The sequence below is a fragment of the Marmota flaviventris genome, chromosome 3 (assembly GCF_047511675.1).
Source record: "Marmota flaviventris isolate mMarFla1 chromosome 3, mMarFla1.hap1, whole genome shotgun sequence".
Classification (NCBI taxonomy): Eukaryota; Metazoa; Chordata; class Mammalia; order Rodentia; family Sciuridae; genus Marmota; species Marmota flaviventris.
This window is the reverse complement of record NC_092500.1, coordinates 168,032,466-168,051,955: the sequence shown is the minus strand read 5'-3', so window position 1 is coordinate 168,051,955 and position 19,490 is coordinate 168,032,466. Positions and strand designations below refer to the sequence as shown.

The 19,490-nt window shown below is 37.1% G+C and overlaps 1 protein-coding gene across 1 annotated transcript in view; it reads right to left on the bottom strand.

Annotated features, from left to right (window-relative positions):
- Window positions 1–5,488: 5,488 nt before the first annotated feature.
- Window positions 5,489–19,490, bottom strand: part of Cdca2 (cell division cycle associated 2) — a 50,311-nt gene continuing 36,309 nt past the window's right edge. The window contains exons 14-15 of the mRNA XM_027927130.2: window positions 9,395–9,566; window positions 5,489–7,154 (exon numbers count right to left, since the gene is read on the bottom strand). Coding sequence (XP_027782931.2) covers window positions 5,836–7,154; window positions 9,395–9,566 — 1,491 coding nt within the window. The 3' untranslated portion in view covers window positions 5,489–5,835. The remainder of the gene's footprint in view (window positions 7,155–9,394; window positions 9,567–19,490) is intronic.

The following is a 19,490-nucleotide window of genomic DNA, read 5'->3' as shown; positions in this document are numbered from 1 at the left end:
AAAGACCACTACCAAATCACTATATTTAAAATTACAAAACATTACTAAAGTAGAATGAATAAGTGGGTGAATAAGGCCATGAAAATAAAATTAGCTGTAGTAAATAGATCTAATAGTTACCTTTAAATTTTCGGAGATTAAAAATTCACACACATACACAAGGATTTGGAACTTTTTAAAGTTTATATAATTTGAATTTTCTTCTAACCCCAAATGCCAATTGTTTGCATCCCTGCAGACCACTTGTAGCACAGCATGTAAACTTAAGCAATTTAGCCAATTTGTACACTTTGAATAAATGAGAAAAAAAATGCTAAGTTCACTTGAGTATGGAGAGAGGGACAGTTTTTATACTAAACCAAACTATAACAAAAACTTTAAAGTTAGCTCTCCCACCAATTGTCGGAAATTTTGTGGTAAAAGGCAAGCCTGCATTTTTCTTTAATGTGCCTGCTCACTTATTTTCCCCTTTTCATGTGTGATAGAATACTTAACAAATATAAAAGCAGTTCCAGAAAATACTTGAATCCCAACTTCATCCAAACCTCCAAAAATCTTTCCAATAAATCCTTCAGGTCATAATCAGGCTAAGTATGATCTTGGTTGAAGATGTGAAATAAAAACATGTATGCGGTGAATGGCAGTGATTAGTCAAATTCTCCTTTAGGGCCATCTTGTTATTTGTAGTCTGTATCTCAGTTTCATAGACAACAGACAGCACTGAATGATGTACAAAAAATAAACACCAGAATATCAGACAGCTTGAAATTGTCAGGCCATGGTACTTTAACAATTATAGGGCCAAATCAAGGCTATGCAGTGATTCTCAAATTTAAGACCAAACCCCCATTTTTTTTTAATGTACAATTATTTGTTAAATGAATTTTAATCCCACCCCACACCCTCAATCTAGGATTTCAAACCCTGAGGCAAATCCTTCACAAATCCTGTCTACAGTCAGACTTGGTAGAACAGAGAGTTGAATAACCATGTGAGATTACTTTAAAATTTTGTTCCCTACAATCCGCTGTGTGCAGTCTAGTTTCAGATGTATGCTTCATCCAGATGTATTCACACTAAGAATACAAAGGAAGCAAAAATGATTTAAAAACTTGCATGAGATGAAGCCAACCTGTAACAACCAGGTCCAGGAGTGGTTAACAAAGGGACATCAGGAACACATGTGCCTTTTGGAGCTTCCACCGGTGGTTCTGAGACGCCTCGCCAGTGGACTTCTTTATAACCATGCCCTAGACTACTGTTCTGCCTCCCTGAAGAAAACTGAGCTTCAGAAGACAATGATCACATTTAGAAATGAATGTCTGGCATAGTTGTCAAATAAATGCCTGACAGAGGTATTAATAAATCTATAATCTGCTCACCTGGAATGACTTGGTGTAGGGAAATTTTCCATGTTAAGAAATAATTCACAAATGCTAAGTTCACTTGAGTATGGAGAGGAACAGTTTTTATACTAAACCAAACTATAACAAAAACTCAACTTATGAACACAAATGAACTAGTTCTATTGGATAATTTAATCTTTTGGAACTTATTTTAATTTCCCTTTATTTCTTCTATCCAAAGTTCAGTATCCAAAAAGAGAATTACCTCTGGACAATTGACTCTTACAGTGACTCTGGGTCACAATTTTAAATCACGAACCATAGTAAATTAGTTTACAGAAGACTGGGATGAATGCACAGCCATGCCAGGGAAACTGGTCTGCTTACCTTATTACTGAGAACTTTTTATTACTAACCTGGCTTCTTGTCCCCTAAAGGTAGTACCTGCAGGTCTGGGTATAATTGAAGGTCCCAGAAAGAAATGGTTGACCTTTTGCCTCTACTGCCCCCAACAAAGAACTTTAAACATGGTCTAACACTCGTCAGACATATAGATCAGTGGAATAAAGACCAGAAACAGACCACACATATAAGGCCAAATGATTTCAACAAAAGTCCCAACATAATTCAATGAGGAATGGATAAGCTTTTCAACAAACGGCACTGGATGACTTCCACTAAAAACACACACACAAAACCCCACCCTTGCCTTACACAACATGCAAAGATTAACTCAAAGGAGACCTAAGACTGAAATGATAAATGAAACTATAAAATTTCTAGAAGAAAACAGAAAATCTTTGTACCTTCAAGTTAGGCAAAGATTTCTCAGGACACAAAAAGCAACCCTTAGGGGCTGGGGTTGTGGGCTCAGTGGTACAGAGCTCGCCTAGCAAGTATGAGGCTCCACATGAAAATAAATAAATAAAATTAAGGTACAGGGTCCATCTACAACTAAAAAATATATATATTTTTTTTTTAAAAAGCAACCATTAAAATATAATGCACCAAAATAAAATTTGGACAAAAAAAAACCAACCCCAGTAAAGCCCTTGTATCCAAATACTTAGTAATCTTTCAACTCAATAATAAACAATAACACCAAGTAACATGGGCAAAAGGTTTGAACGGACAACATAGACGATAAGGATTGCAAACAAGCGTAGGAAAAGATGTTCATCATGATCAGTCACTGGAAAACAAACAGCTGGTGGTAGGAGTACAAAATGGGAAAGTACACCAATTCCTTAGAAAGGTAAACTACTTCAACCATCCAGTCCAAGAGCCCTGTCTCTTAAGTATTTATCTAAGATACAAAAAAAGAACCATACGTGAACATTTATAGCAGCTTTATTCATATTACCTAAAAAACACAATCCAAATTTCCAGAGTAGTGGTACATCAATAAACTGGAATACTACTCAGCAACAAACAGGTATCAACTACAGGCAGCATAAATGAATCTCAAAAAAGCAGACATGAAAAGTTATATACAGTATGATTCCACTTTTATGACATTCTGGAAAAGAGAAATATAACAACAGAAATCAGCAAAGAAGGACTGGGTTCGGACTCAGGTAGTGGAAATGTTCTATCACTGACTGCTGCAGTGGTCACAGGACTATAAATTTGACAAAATTCAAACTGCTCAAAAAGAGTAACTTTACTGTAACTTATTTTACCTCAGTAGGCTAGACTTTTAAAAAATAGCTCTTTCATTCTCCAGCATGAACCAGGCATGATCAATCACTGCCTCCTAATTACAGTAGTTCTAAGCCTTCCTCTCAATTCTGGCACCCCAGTTGAAAGTGGGGCAGTGAGAGAAAACAGAGGCAGAGTGGCTGTAAGTGGCAGAAGAAAACGAGAGAAAGAAGGCAAGGATGCGAAAACGTAAGGGGCAGCTTGCCAGTTAAGATCCAGAAGAGAAGTCAATTAACCATTTTACTTTAATTTTGAGGAATTTCTTTTACATTTCCACAAGCCCCATGTGCCACATTTTCAGTGGCAAAAGCTGGAGACAGTTCCCATCCATTACTAAGGAGATGGCTACCTGAATTACAGATAGCAAAAATATGCAATTCTATGCAAGGCTTAATTGAAAAGGTCTAGGACTGCTCACAGCAAGACTGAAGGACTCTCATGGTATTTTGTTGACCAACAAAAGTCGAGTTGCAGAATGGCACAACATGATCCTGGTTAGCAAACAACAAAATCGTACTCCCTGTGCATGGAAGAAAGTTCTGGAAGACCCCTGGCAGCTGTCAGTGTTTGCACACAGAGAGCTTCAACAGGAAGGTTGAAGCTACACTGACGTCTGTCGGGGTGGAGGGAAAGGAAGACAGTTGTCAATACTTCTACTTCAAAGCTTTGTACAGTTCTCTGCCTTGTTCAATAGACACCTATTATTTCTGCAATTAAAAAATAAGGGGAGGCACCGGCAACAGCAAATAGGAGTTGCCCCGGCTTGTAGGTTTCAGAAGGTAGGGGGGGACTTCAGATACCATGCTGCCATCTCCTGGAACACTTAAGAATCTGCAGAAACAGAGGCAGAGGAGCTAAAGGATCAAACATGCAGGGTGAGTTCCTGCAGCAAAAAAAACGCAAGGCAAGGAAAAACATTTTGAAGTCAACTTTTTGATTTCACCACTAAAGAAAAGAAAAAGAAAAAAAGAAGCCTTGATGAAATACAGAAATTAATTTTTTACAAATCTGATACAGAGACTTTAGGTAGATAAACTATTCATAAATATCAAAATATTTATCAATGAAACATTTTAAAACCAACAGAACTTGTAAAAATGCATCTATATTTTTAGCTGTAGGAGTTAGAAAGTGAGAACAAGTTTACTTTAGAAAAACCCAAGCCAAAATCACAGATCAAAATACTTTATCCAACCTCATTAGCACTTTTTGAGAATTTTTTTTTAAATGTGAATTTTTAAAAATTCAAATATGGTTGAGTTGGCATAATAAATTAGAACTAGTGGCAAGTAACAATCATTAGCTTTTCGCCTTCGTATTGAACAAGGGGAAATACAAAAGTTGTTTTTGAAACTCAAAGTCCTCTAATATTTAGGTGTCTGAAAGGTTTATTATTTTTTCATTTTTTTTTAATTACCAAAATCAAAAAGCTTCATATGAAGTTAATTAGTTTTTGTTGTTCTTTCTTTTTTGGTTGTTTTCAAGGGTACTGATTTGGTAATCACATCAAATCATAAATGGGAAAGGAAAAGGTCCATAAATAATTTACATGTAAAGATAAAAGAAATTTTTAAACAATCCACCCTTGAGCAGAAGAAATTGGGGATCACTTGAGTGTTAATGTAAAATACATTCGTCTTTAGCAGCAGGAGTTCCAGACCTGCCGGTGCCAAGGAGGTAACAAATAGTCTCCATCTACAAGGGGGAAATGGGCTGCTCAGCAGGAGCTTTCTTCCCTGTTGTGTTATTTATAGGGAGCCCTATTTGTTAACATGTTTCTGCTATTATGGCAAGGGAGAGCTTAATGATTTAAAGGATTTCAGAGACAATTGTTCAATGATACAATGATTTATGTGCATTCACAAATTCCAGATATATAGTAATTTAGATTTTCAAACTGCTGTCACCAAAACAGCCGGCAGGAAATATTATAAAAGGTACCTAAAGAAGCTGAGACAAGTGATAGTACCGGAAATTATGAACTGCTGGAAAATGCTGTGCCAATACAAACCAGTGACCTACCACCATGTATTATGTTAGTAAACTACTTTCCTAGTAAGTTTCTACCTTTCAAAATTTTTTTTTTACCACAAATCATGAATTAAATGCCAAACTACCTGTGACTTATTCAAATCATTTGGGAATCCAGGCTTTAAAAGAGCAATCTTGTTTGAAGAAAAGAATGCTTTCATATTGATGTTATTTTTAAATTATATATTCATTTATAAAGATGGATTTATAAAATTCTGGCTATTGAAAATTTCTAAAAATTCACATTTAGAATTTGATTTTAACTTAACTATTAAAGTAAAAATTTCATTTGAAACAGATAAGGCAAGTCTTCAAAGCTTCTCTTAAATTGAACCCAAAGAGAAAACAAGCTTCATAATTTCCATTTTCCTAATTGTTAAAATATTTAAGCACTTTTTTGTCATATCATAAAACACTTATCACCCCACATTAAGCCTTCAAGCTTGTATTACTTCCATCTTCATAAAGTTCCACATTTCTATACATTTGTCTTTTGCAAAAAATAAACTGTGATATAAGGATCAACCCTAAAGGTTGCTTTTGACAACAGAGTCTACACCTTCAGTGGTAAGTAAGTACTCTCATAAAATAAAGATTCAGAGACATACTGTTGGGTCTAAAAACAATCCTTTTAACAAAATACTAATAACAGCATTTACCATTTTGGAGGAGAACATACTTAACAGAATTTTTTTTTTTTTGAATGATGCAGAAATGCACTTATTTCTACTTAAAAGTCAGTTCAGATCAAGTGATTTTATTGATCTGAAACTTTTGAGGCACTGAAGCTGAACAAAGGATGGAACTGAAAGAGAAGATGCTCCTGAGCAGGGACAACTACCTCATTGACTGCAGATGCTGCTGGGGAAGGGCTGCATCCTATTTTACTTTGCCTGTCTCCACCCCTTGGGAGGTGGGCTAGGGGCTTCCTCCCCTCTTGGGAAAGGCTCTTCTCCTGCAGAGGTTGGGCTGAGTGACACTGTGCCTTGCTGGAGAGTGTGGGTGCACAGAAGCTCCTCCTCCTCCTCCTCTGCTCAGGTAGGCGCGAACACTCAGCAGCCAGATCCTGGCTGCTCTCTTCACCTGAGGCAGCGACCACCACACGGGGGTTTTGTCTGGAAGACAGAGCTTCTTTTATGGGGGACATATTTCCCAGGCTTCTGCAGTCAAAAGTACTTATTGTTCTCCTCCTTGATTTTTGGGAAGTGGGAGGACATGGAGGTGATACCCACATAAGCCCTTCACTTTCCGAATTTTTTTGGAACCTTGAGCTTCGTCGCACTTTGGTTTTACCATTTTCTCTCTGAAAGATTTGTTCTAAACTAATTTCTAAAGAGCTTCCCACACTGTAGGAAGGTTCGTGATTCCCGTTTTGTTCCAAATGTAGATTCTGACCATCAGAATAACACATTGAGCGTCTTCTATGTTTCTTTTCTCTGCAACTCATAATGCTATTTTCTGGGGATTTTCTTCCCACATTATCACTGTTGCACTTAGCTTCTTTTATATTTCCAATTAGAACATCTTCTAAACAATTAAATTCTTTGTGTGACTCACACATGAAAGGGCTGCCCTGCAGTTTCCCCTCGGCAGCAACTACTAAGTCTTCTTGTTTCTCATACCTAATATCTTCTGAAATTTTCAAGGTTTGACAGAGCTTTTCTGCATTCTGACCAGCAGCAGCAGATTCCTGGCACTGAAGGATAAAATCAGGTTTCGGGTGATCTGACACAATGTGTTCTCCCATCACAGAAGCACAAGAAGCTTGACTGTCCTCGGTCTCAGTCTTAGTCTCAGTTTTTGATTCATTTTCACTTTCCAACGTATTTTCTGCTTTTGGAATGTTCCCGTTGTCTTTGGTGTCCATGGTATTTGTATTGGGGTCTTCCTCAGAAGTAACACTGCCAGGCAACGTGGAGGTTTTTATGTAAGAGCGGCAGAGTCCATACACATCAGATTCACCAAGGCCTTGCTGCACGTGCAGATCTTTGGGGTTCTGAGGCCAAAGAATGTTTTTTTTAACTCGAATTTTAGGAGGTGTCTCTTCTTCCAGTTTACCATTTGAGTTGCAACCATCTAGGGGCACATAAATATGTTTAAATCTAATTAAAAAGTAACAGTGGAAACTCAAGTTTATTAAACAGGTGCTTTATTGAATGACTGTGTCCTATTAACATGACGTTTAAGTTTTCAAAAATTATAAAACCTACAAATGCTACACTACACTTGTCCCCATTTGTCATTCTCCTCCTCCTTTCTTAGCTGTTCCCCAGTCCTCAGGTTAAGAAAACAGCTATTCAACGCATGAATTAACAAAGCACACAACCTCTGACTATGAAAATGAGTGGTACCTTAAATTGCTTCCTCTATTCTAACACACTTCCCACACTACAAGGTCCATTAGCATGAGGCTACCATATTTCCCATCTCCCTGAAAATAAATTACTAAAAATGGGCAACATTACGCTTCTAAAACTTATTCTATCTACGTCCCTGTATTTCATGATGCTAGGGACAAATTTACAATGAAAGAGATGAATTTGGAAAAATCTTGGGGATTTGAGGACTCAGTAACTAAAAGGGCACATAGCTCTCATATTCTCTGATAAAAAATTATACAAAGTGCCCTGTACTTTCAGAACCATGTTTGCTTTACATCTACCCTTTATTCCTCAACCTTTGACTCAACTGCATCCTCCACCAACGTGTGCTGCACGCAGCCTTTCACGAGTTTCAGACACTTTACAGGTAAAAAATGTCATCATCAAGTATGAGGTACGTAACTTATCCTAATGAACTCAAGCTAAGCTCTGTTCTAAATCTCAGTACTATTTATACTGTAATCTCAGAAAACAGTGTTTTCAATTGGCTAGTCAAATGAGTATAAAAAATTTTAAACAAAATAAAAATTGAAGATATATAAATCTAAAAAACAATGTTTCAATCTGAAAATATATCCATGACTAGGGTATTTAAAATCCTGTCATGTAAAGTTAAGAGATTCACATAGGTCAAGGTCCACTCAATGCCAATCAGTGAATATGTCACTTGGGCTTTTACAGCTTTAAAATAATCGGTATTTTTGTATTTTTCATAAAATTCAGCATACTAGAAAAGAAGGTAGGAGACAGGGAGGAAGGAAAAGAGGTGGAGGGAACGTGAAAGACAGATGGAAAGGATAGAGAGGAAGGAAAGAAAGAAGAAAGAAAAGAAGGGAGGGAGGGAGGGAGGAAGTTGTCTTGAATGCTTGAAGTTGTCTTGAACTTTGAGTGGGTAACACTATTGGTTAAAAAACGCTTCAAGTATTCAAAGAATTTTCCTCAAAATGCAGACAGCATGATGATTTCTTAGAACATAAGTAGCATTAGGCCACATTAAGAAAGAGATGGGTGACAGACCTCCTGTAACAAGGTGTCCCACATGAAAAGGCAGGGAGAGGCACAAGTGACAGGTTGGTCGTTCATTTAAATTCTTGCTCTATCCTCAGGCTGAGAAGCATGTAGAAACTAAGAGTCCACATGCTTGCTTCATTCTCAAATCCTAGGAATTGTAAATCCTCTACAGCATACCGCAAATAGGAGGCAGGCTGTAAACAGGATGATTGGCAAAGGCAGCTATTTTAAAAATGATTCTATTAAACAAAAAAAAAAAAAAACCACACATCAAATGGACACATGTCATCTTCAGCATGATTTAGCCAGGATTTAAAACTTAAACATTAAAAATCAGATGTAATGTCTACCCATTTTTTAATTTAACTAGGATATTAATTGATTTGATCTTCACTTATAAACAAAAACCTTCAAGGGGCTCAAGCTCTGTTTATAAAAAATATTTCTAGAAGATGCTTAATAGCACCAATTCTAATGAAACTTCATGAGGCAAGATTTTTTTTTTGTTTTGTTTTGTTTTTGTTTTTGATTTTTTTAAGTTTTTGCTTCAACTCATGTATCTTTTACTGAGCCATGAGCTTAAGGGATGGACTGCACAACCAATAGAATTTATTTTAACAAAATGCATTAATAAGCAAAATGATGAAAAAATAGAAATTATTTCCCCTGAAATTATATGCAAGTCTGGCTGGAATTTACAGATAGGACACAGAGCTCCCATCAGATTCGGACACTAGCCCAAGCCATCTCAAAAAGTTATAAACTACAGCTTCCTTTTCTTAAAATTCTCACTGTAATGGGGAAATAATGCTACTTTTATTTACGCACTGTTTATTGAATGGGAAATAGGGAAGAAAGGATGAAATAGAACAAAGAGGGTAAAGAGATGACATATACAGAACTAAGAGGATAAAGCAGGGATACCTGAACACATCCTCCGGACGCCTGGAACCAAAGGTGTCATCTCGCAGACCTCAGGCAGCTCAGGAACAGGACTTAGGAGGGGCTTTTTGGAAGCCATTTCTCTTTCCCCATATAAAGACTTCTGAACTCTTTTCATCCACTTCCCCTTTTTCTCTGTGCAACTTTGTGAAACCTAAGAAGATATGTTAAAAATACTATGAGAAAGATGTAGCACAATGCACAATTTTGATCTTCTAACTTCTAAAACATCTCTAATTATCATTCACAGATTTCTGCCCCCCTCCCCCCAGTGCTGGGATTGAATTCAAAGCCTCATTCATGCTAAGAAAGTGCTCTACCACTGAACTATACACCCACAGCCCTACAGTGATTCCCCCTGACCCAAGAAAACAGGTTTTATTTAAACAAGGGTTTAAATACATTTCATAACATTAAAACTGGAAGGGAAAATGAAAATCAAAAACCAGTGTATCACTTCATGTGGCACTAAGCAGCCATTGCTAATAGGCTGCAAGCTCCAAGGCCAACTAGATATTTGACCCCTTGTCAAAAGTTTAACTGCTCTTAGGCTGGCCTCACATTCCATTGTTTTGGACATCCCTTAGTTAGAATATGTCTGGTTAGAAAGATCTTGGCGGCAACCCTGATGGATGTTTTATTACCTCACTGGAGGGAAGGTGGCCTCAAGTTCTGCCCACTTGGGCAGGTTTGGGACACCAGCACCTCTATTAACAAAGGCTCCCTCTAGTGGCAAAGAGATGTTGCTGCTTACCCCATCCCCTTCTGATTCACCAGGGTTGTTAAGGTCCTGATACTCTTAGAGTATCTACTAAGGGAGAGCAGAGGAAATTCTGGCCAGACATAGCCATACATGATCCTGGGGCTCTGGGCTTTGCTGAACGATCACATTGTTTTGTTTCAGGCTGGACACTACCAGGTGCCTACTGCTTGACTGATATAAATGAGGGACTTCAAGACTAGATAGTATGGCTCTTTTCAGTTTATTGCATGAAGAAGTTACACTAGTTCAAGTTAAAAGTAGCCCCCAAATGGTTACATTATACAAGCTGTGAGGTTTTCAAACTGGTGACAAGGGACAGAAGGACAATTCTACTCATTGTAAGAAAATCCTCACTTAAGCTTCAGTGAGCCACAGCACTTAAAAGTCCATGAACTGATCATCCTTAGTCCAGTCTCTGCCAGGAACAGGCACATGTTCTTGTGCTGGTCGCCCTGCAGCTAAATTATGTCTCCATATTCTGGATGCTCAAGTGCAGTACCATTGCAGGCAAATTTTTTTTTTCTCAAACACCTTCACTAGTTTGCTTTTAGCAGGGTCTTCTTGCCATTTCTCTGGTGAACTCATATGAATATAATCCTCAGTGCCAGCAGGAAGCCAGTCGTCACCCTTCTTGCATCAGCAAAAGGGTACAAAGAGTAGAGGCTCTGGATAGCAGACAGGGTGCAATTCCCTTTCCCTCGGAGGCAGTGGTCTGTGGAAGGCGGCTACACAGGAGAAGGCAGGTGAAGGGACTCAAAGGGGAGGCTGCGGAGTTGTTGCTGGCGGCTCAGTGACTGGGGCCTACAGTGATTTTTTTTTTAAAGATAATTTTTACAGAAAAACTTATCATGATCAGTTATTCCATTTAAAATTTTAGGCATAAGTCATGAGTAGGCAGTAAGGTAACTTAGGCAAAGTCAGATATAATATGATGCAGCACTCAACAGATTGTACCGTAACTTTCTCTATTTCTACAAAGCATTTGCCAAAATAAGTACTGGATAAGTGAAAAAAAGAGATTAGATGACACAGAGGTGGACAGACCTAAGACATGAGATATTTATAACTAGGATGGAGTCTTGATGACTTAACCCATTGTCCCAGAAGCACAACACCTATAAAAACTTAAATATATAATTATAAAACACATTTATTGTAAGGATATAATTATGGTATTAATATATTTGTTAATACTATAATAATTATATACTTAATATATAACTATTTTATTTAGTATATTTTATTACCAACCTATTTTAATGCACTTGTGTAAATTTCAATATAATAGTCACAGATTTGAAAACTTGGGACTTAATGGGATAAGATTAACTAGCATGAGGCTATTTATTGAAATGCTATGGGACTTAGCTGGGAGAAGAAACAATACATATGTACATAGAATCTGAAGATCACACAAAGATAAATGAACTGACTCAATAAACAAATTAATCAAGATAAAAATGAAGAAATTGGAGAGGCTGGGGTTTTAGCTTGATGATAAAGCAACTGCCTAGCAGACATGAGGCCAAGACCCTGGGTTTAATCTCCAGGGCAAAAAAAAAAAAAGTCAGAGAGAGTTAGATTCTAATGAACATAAGTAGAAGATGGGGGAAAAGATTTGGCAAGAACTGATTTTTTAAGCATGTTGTTTCAGAAAAATTAAACACACCACTTAAATTTCTGGACGGCAGAATTACATCCAATTCTGAGTGTCCTCTCCGCAACTGAGATATGGCATAAACAGGGACTCAAAGTGAGGTGGCACAGCAGATCTGGGGCTGCACATACAGTACATAGCCAGGGCATAGAAACAGCAGAAGCCAACACAGCAAAGAGTCTTCACATGAGATGAATCAAAGCAAGGAAGGCTCCCTGCATGGTACTTTGGGTTATAGTGAAAAAAGCTCATTTGGGTGACAGCATATATGATTTAGGTGACATTAAGAGTATGAACAAGTGGATGAAGACTCAAGAGTACTGAAATGGCATGGAACTGTGTGTTCCTTGAGACATTTCGTAAAAATAATAAAACACAACATTCCATGGAAAAATAATTTTAGAACTCTACAAGAATGTTACTCTGGTTGATATATTGTACACACTTAATATAAAACTGAGTTCTCAATATAAATAATCTTTATATACATATGGAAAATGCTGAGTTCCATATTTTATCAATACATATATTTTGCATGAAATAACTGTTGACATTCCATTGAACTGGGGAAATGCTGCCTTAGTAATGGGTGTGGAAGCCATGAGAAAAGAAATATCTCAACGTGAGACTCACTGAGGAGCAGCTACAAGAGACAATTGGCCTCTGGTGTGAGATAGACTGGGTTCAAATTCTGATTCTGCAACTTAACTGTTTTATGATCTTCGGCAAGAAAACTCAACTCTGCACCTGCTCCTCCTCCTGTGCAGAATGGGAATCACATCAGCACACACCATACTAAGTTGTAGCAAGTGTTACATGAGTCTGCAGCTGAAATGGTTAACAGGGGGCTTGGCCTGTACAAAGGGTTATGTTAGCTATTCTTCTTCTTCCAATTCCTTCCCGTTACTTTGAAAATTGATATGGGGAAAAATACTTTAAAACACATTTTGACTGCCAGGTGTGGTGGTGCATGACTGCAACCTCAGCGGCTCAGGATGCTGAGGCAGGAGGACCACAAGTTCAAAGCCAGCCTCAGTAATTAGTGAGATTCTGAACAACTTAGTGAGACCCTGTTTCAACATAAAAAAATAAAAAAGGGCTAGGGATGTGGCTCAGTGGTTGAGCCCCCCTGGGTTCAATCCCCAGTACCAAAAAAACATTTTTTATTGACAAATTATACATATTTATGGTGTACATAGTATACATGTGGAATGGCTAAATCAAACTAATCATCTTATCCACTACCTCACATACTTTTTAGTATCAAAGTATGCTATGTTTTATAGGGGGGCATTGGCCCTACATGGTAGGTTAATACACTATGGTCAATGTCACCAGGTTATAAACTCCAGAAGAGTTTCTCATTTATAGTAAGAAAAAAGAATCCAGTCTGGAGATGTGGCTCAGTGATCGAGAATTTGCCTAGTATGTGCAACGACCTAGGTATAATTGCCAGCACTGCAGAAGGAAAAAAAATAACCTAGCATAATTTTGGGAATCTTTTTTTATGTTAGATTGGTCAAACGCTACAACAGTGTCTTGCATGTAGTAGGTACTCAAATACAAATGAATCAATGAAATATCATAGAAAAACGAAGTACCCTCAAGCTTACCAATTTGCTAAATGTGACTGAAAGACTAAATTTGTTTATATGGTCATGAACTAATAATAATAGTACACACACCACCAAAAAATAATAACCAAAGCATCTCAAGTCTGTCCTGAAAATACATCCAGCAATGCTGATCTTACCAATGAAAAGACTTCATCAGCGAAGGCTAGAAATTGATCAAAATTTCAATTTACCCTGCTTTACTCATAATGTAATCAATGAAAGAAGCCACATCAGAATGGAATTCTTAGGAAGGCACATGATCCAGAAACAGGTTGGTTACTGGGGGCAGACAAAAGATAACTGGAGGTATTGCCCCCAAAGCAGTCCAATTTTCCCCAAAATCAGATTCTTCTCATATAGTGAAGGAGGTCATGAAACAGGAGTATTTTATTGCTTTATTTGCATAATTAAGACAAAATAATTTTCAGAGACTAGTTTTTTAAAAATTATTTTAAAATAGCTAGGCATGGCTGTAGTCCTAGTACTTGGGATGTTGAGACAGGTGGGTTACTTGAGCCCTGGAGATGGAGGCCAGCATGGGTAACACAGAAAGATACCATCTTAAAAAAAATAAATAAAATAAAAATATTTCAGGTACACAGTAACCAATCAAATTGTATAGGCAAGCTTGGAATGATGAAACACACAATTCTCTATCCATGGCGTTCACTATTCCTGGTTCTAGTTTTAGTTCTTGTGGCCAGCCCCCTCTCAACAAATTAGGACCTCATATTGCTGTATTTATCCCTTTTTTAATACAAAATCTCAAACACCCAAATGTAAAGAAATAGTATACTGAAACCTACATACTTAACTAATTTCAACAATTACTAATACAGAAATCATGGTTTATTTATAATCCCCTGCATCCAGAGTATTTAAAAGCAAATCATTTCATCTGAAAATCTTGCAATCTAAGAGATAAAAATTTTCTTTAAAAATCAGTAAGAAATACAAATCAGTGATAAAAAGGAACTACCAATACATATAACCTAGACAAATTTCCAAGAACATGCTGAATGAAAAATGCTAATCCCAAAGTTATAGGACATGAGACCACTTATACAATAATCCCAAAATGACAAAATTATAGAAATGAAGACAAGATTGATGGACGGTGAAGTTGGAGCAGAGTTATTGGGGAGGGGAGTGGATACAAAAAAGGCAACAGGCACATCTTTGCAGCAGTAGAAATGCTCTGTATCTTGACATGTTAATGTCCTGGTTGTGATATTTTACTATGGTTTTGTAGGATGTCACCGTTATGAAGAACTGGGTAAAGGGTCCTTGGGACCTCTGCCTTTTTCTAAAATGATATCAAAATTTAAAAAAATTAATTATAACACAAAAACCATAGGGACAGCAATTTTCCCTAACATCGCCTCAGAATTCAAAATTCCAACTGTCCCACAAATGCCTTCTTACAATTATTTAACTTAGGATCCCAGTGAAGTCTCCACACATTTCTATTTAGTTGATATACCTATTCAAGTCTCTCTCACTTTGATACCTTCTTTTTCTCCTTGCTATTTATTTGGTGAGTAAACTGAGGAAACAGTCCTATAGAATCAGCTATGCTGTGGATTTGCTTAACTGCAATCAGTGTACCTTTTTGCTCCTCTATCCCCTGTATATACTATAAACTGGGAATTAGATCTAGATGCTTGATTAGGTTCTGTTTGACAAATCAAAATATAAGTTATATAACTGACAAAAATTACATGGATTAGGTATACAATGTGATGTTTGGATTTATGCATACATTTTACAAAGATCAGATTAAGCTACTAACATATTGATCATCGCATGTGTGTTTGTGTTGATAACATCTAGGTTGTAATCTTAGCAATTTTCAAGGAAACACTATTTACTGTAGTCACTATGTTGTCCAATCCTCCTCAGCCCACCAGTCCCTTGGCAGCTACCATTCTACTGTTTATATAAGTCTGACTTTTTTAGATTCCAAGATGCAAGTGAGATAATGCAGTTGCTTTTTGTGTCAGGCTGCTTTCACTTAGCACAATGTCCTCCAGGTTCATCTATGATGCTATAAATGACCGGATTTCACTTTTATGACTGAATAGCGTTCCACTGTGTATGGTTACCACATTTTCTTCATCCATTGACCTTTCTATGGACATTTAGTGCCACAGCTTGGCCATCGTACAAAACATTTCAGTGAACATAGAAGTACACATCTCTCTTGACATACTGATTTAATTTCCTTTGGATACATCCCTGAAGTTGGGACTGCTGGATCATATGGTAGTTCCTTTTTTAATTTATTTTTTGGAGACCTCCAGTTCATGTAATGGTTGTGCTAATTTAGATTCTCATTAGCAGTGCACATGGGTTCCACTTTCTCCACATTCTTACCAGCACTTGTTACCTTTTTTATAGTAACCATTTCCAGTAGGTATGAGGTGATATCTCATTTTGGTTTTGATTTCCATCTGCTTGACCACTGGTGATGCTGAACATTTTTTCATCTATCTGTTGACTACTTTTAATTTTTTGAGGAATGTCCATTCAGGTCTTTAATCTGTTGTTTAACTGGCATGTTTTCTCACTATTGAGCTGTTTTTAATCATAGGTTACCCTCTGTACTTTGTTGAATGTTTCCTTTGCTGACTGAATCTTTTATCTAATGATTTCAGAAGTTGGAATAAACATTCCTTAGCTGAAAGTTCTCTATAAAGAACTTTCCCCTCATCAACTATTCACCTGAAATAGAACCCAAGCTTTATTTTCATTTTCAAATAAAAAGTGAGCTGATATTCTAGTAAGCTTCCAAGGTGGCCATTAATCCTTTAAAATATTATTATGAACTTATGTTATTTTGTCATGTTTGTATTTCAATAAGTTGTAATCATTGTTTCTGACAGTCTTATATCTGATCACTGGAAGCAACTCCACAATGTTTTTATGTCCTTTAACAAGACCTCAAGGTTTTTAGCATCCTTCTTTCCACTCTGGTACACACCAGGCTCACCTTCTTCACTTGCTGTTGTAAATCTGAAAGCAGTTCTTTCATCTCTGGACCCTAGTATCTTGTAACTAGTACTTAGGAAAGACAATACAGAGACCAGGAATGCTCATTCATTCCAAGTCTTGCCAGTGGACAAAGCTCGGAAAATCTTTTAAATGGAAAAATAACAAAATGAATTCATTATGGTATTTCCAATTCAAACTAAGTCTAACATTTAGTTTGAATTTTAACTTTTGTCTCACAGTGAAGTCTAAAGTGCTAGGTCAAAAGGCAAATAAAAATTAAATTTGGGCAGAGGCTGCCAAATTCCCCCCGCTGTAGAGGTTTGTGTTACTAGAAATGTCTGAGTGTGCCTGTTTGACCCACAGCCTCAATAGCAGAGTATGTGGTTAATGTATACATTTTTCAAATCTAAAAAGTGAGAAATAGAAACTTAAATGCATGTTAGAGTTGAAGTTCTGTTGTGAGCAAATCTGAATACTTTGCATGTTTAAGGCTCATTATCATTCAATTTTGTAATTTGTTTTGGTATCCAAGATTTTTCTGTAAAAGTCATTCACTGTCTCAACAACTCAGAAGCTCTTTAAATATTAGTGATATTAACCCTTTCTTTTTAGATGATGAGCAAGAAACCATCTCCAAAAAAAAAAGAAATAAAAATATTTCAGGTACACAGTAACCAATCAAAATTGTATAGGCAAGCTTAGAATGATGAAGCACACAATTCTCTACCCATGGTGTCCACTATTCACTGGTTCTAGTTTTAGTTCTTGTGGTCAGTCCCCTCTGGGGCTGTCTATGTTTGATATGAGTTGCAAATACTTTTTTCAAGTTTGTCCTTCAACTTTTCTTGCAAAGGTTTCATCCCCCCGTGCAGGTTCCATGTTATTTGGTTCAAAAAAAGTCCCATTTACCAATCTTTGCTCTCAAAACTTCCGATTTCTGAGTTATATTTTGGAAGCCTTTCCATTTCTAGGTTGTAAAGGAATTCACTCTTTAGGATTCTAAGGCTACTTCTAATTTAATAATTTTCCTGTATTGAAAAATGATGATTTTTTTTCCTGTTAGTTTTGGTTCTATTGGTTAAATTTGAACTTCTTTCTTGCACTAATTTTAACACGTTATCCTGAATCCTGAATTTATAAGATGACAATTCTAACACCCACAGTGCTTACTATGGTCTCACATTTTGGCACATGCTTTATTAACACTGAAAACGAGCTTCAAAAAATGTGCCATTGCCACCACTGCTTTACAAACCAGAGACAAGAATCTTGCCTCCCATTCCACTGGTGGGAGTGGTGAAGCCAGGCTTCAGAATCAGGGTTCCAGCTGCACAGCCTGCACCCTCACCCACTAGACTGTCAGAGCTAAAACCTCTACCTTCTACCTTCCCCCTCATCATAATCTCATGAACATTCATACTGTACTGTACAACAATCAAACTGTTCAAGCTTCATCCTTAGTAGAAAGGAATCTATACTGCTATAGACTGTAAGCATTTGCCACTCTTCTACCTGTGTTCCTTTCTTTTCCTATGGACTCCTTGTGAGAGAGTTCCTAGCACTTTACAACTTATTTTTCCTTGTACTCCATTATTGCTTGAAATCTAACTCAAGTATGCTTCACATCTGCTCCAAAATTTGTCAGATTTTTATTTAAAATGGCATATAACTATCATTTCTTATTTGGGCAACACTCCTTCCACTTCTCAACCACAGGTTTTCTTTTTCTATTCAGAGATCTTCTCCTGGAATAACTCTTTACTCCTGTTCACATTTGGTCTGGCTGCTCTTCTGGACTGGCTGACCAGTCAGTGATTTCCTTTGAGCTGCTCTTCTGTATTGCTACAGCCACTGTGTCCTGATTTCTTAAGCTAGCTCCTCAATTTGCCAGAATATCACCTCCAGTAACACCCAAAAGAAGGAGAATAATTTTCAGAGTCCTTGAATGTGTCAATGTCTTGATTTTTCCATCACACTTCACTGAAAGTTTGCCTGGCAATAGGACACAGAGCTGAAATGAAGTTTCCACTAAGCTTTAGATGTCCTGCTGTACGCCCTTTCAGCATTCTGGCTTCTACTAAACTTGATGCCATTCAAATTCTCTTTCTTTGTAGGAAAACTTCACTTTTCTCATTATTCTTTATCATTTAGTTTCACAGTGACATGTTGAAATCCTGGCCTTTTTGTTTAATTATGTCAGGCATTCAGCAAACTCTTTTAGTGTGAAAACTCCTTTTTCCAGTTCTGTTAGATCTTTTATTTTGGCTGATTTCTTCCACTCTATTTCTCCCTTCTCTTTCTGAGACCTTTTAAAGTCTCCAAGACTGGTCTTCCTTATCTCTTATGATCAGTCTAGTCTGTCTTTTGCTCTACCTTCTAGGAGATTTAACATTTTTTCTTTAGTCTGCCTACTAAATTTTATATATGAATCATTCAATTCTCTTTCTTTTTTATTCAATTATAAGGCAAACAGAATTAACACAACATTAAGTAACTTCAAACTGACTTTTGAAATGAAGAGTGATCAATTTAACAGGCATAGGTATAAGAATTCCTGACAGCCTGTCAACCCACATTGCTGCACGTCTAGATGGCCAGGCCTCATCAGTACCAGAGTCATTCTCCCTGTTGTTTTTCTAGAATTACTCTTTAAAGGAAAAACCATGATGGGGTTTAGCTGAAACACAAGCCTCCGGTCATGTTGGTGAGAGACAACACCACAAACACATCTTAGAAGATGCCACTGTGCAGGTCTAGTCTCAGGATCACAATGGCAGAGGTTACGAAAAGCCTTATCTTTCTTTTCAAACCTCCCAAAGATTACCTGATACCCTGCTATATTCCTTTTGATACGGTCTTTTTAGCCAGATATTTTCTTCTTTAATTTCTAGGTTGCTATTCTTACATTAGCAATATGATGACCCTAACAGTACCCAAATATCACCCAAATGGAGTTCAAATGTGAACACATGACTATTCAGAATTAGAAAGTTCAGACAGTAGGAAAAGTCACCCTAAAGTACTATCTGATACAGCTCGGGTCTCATG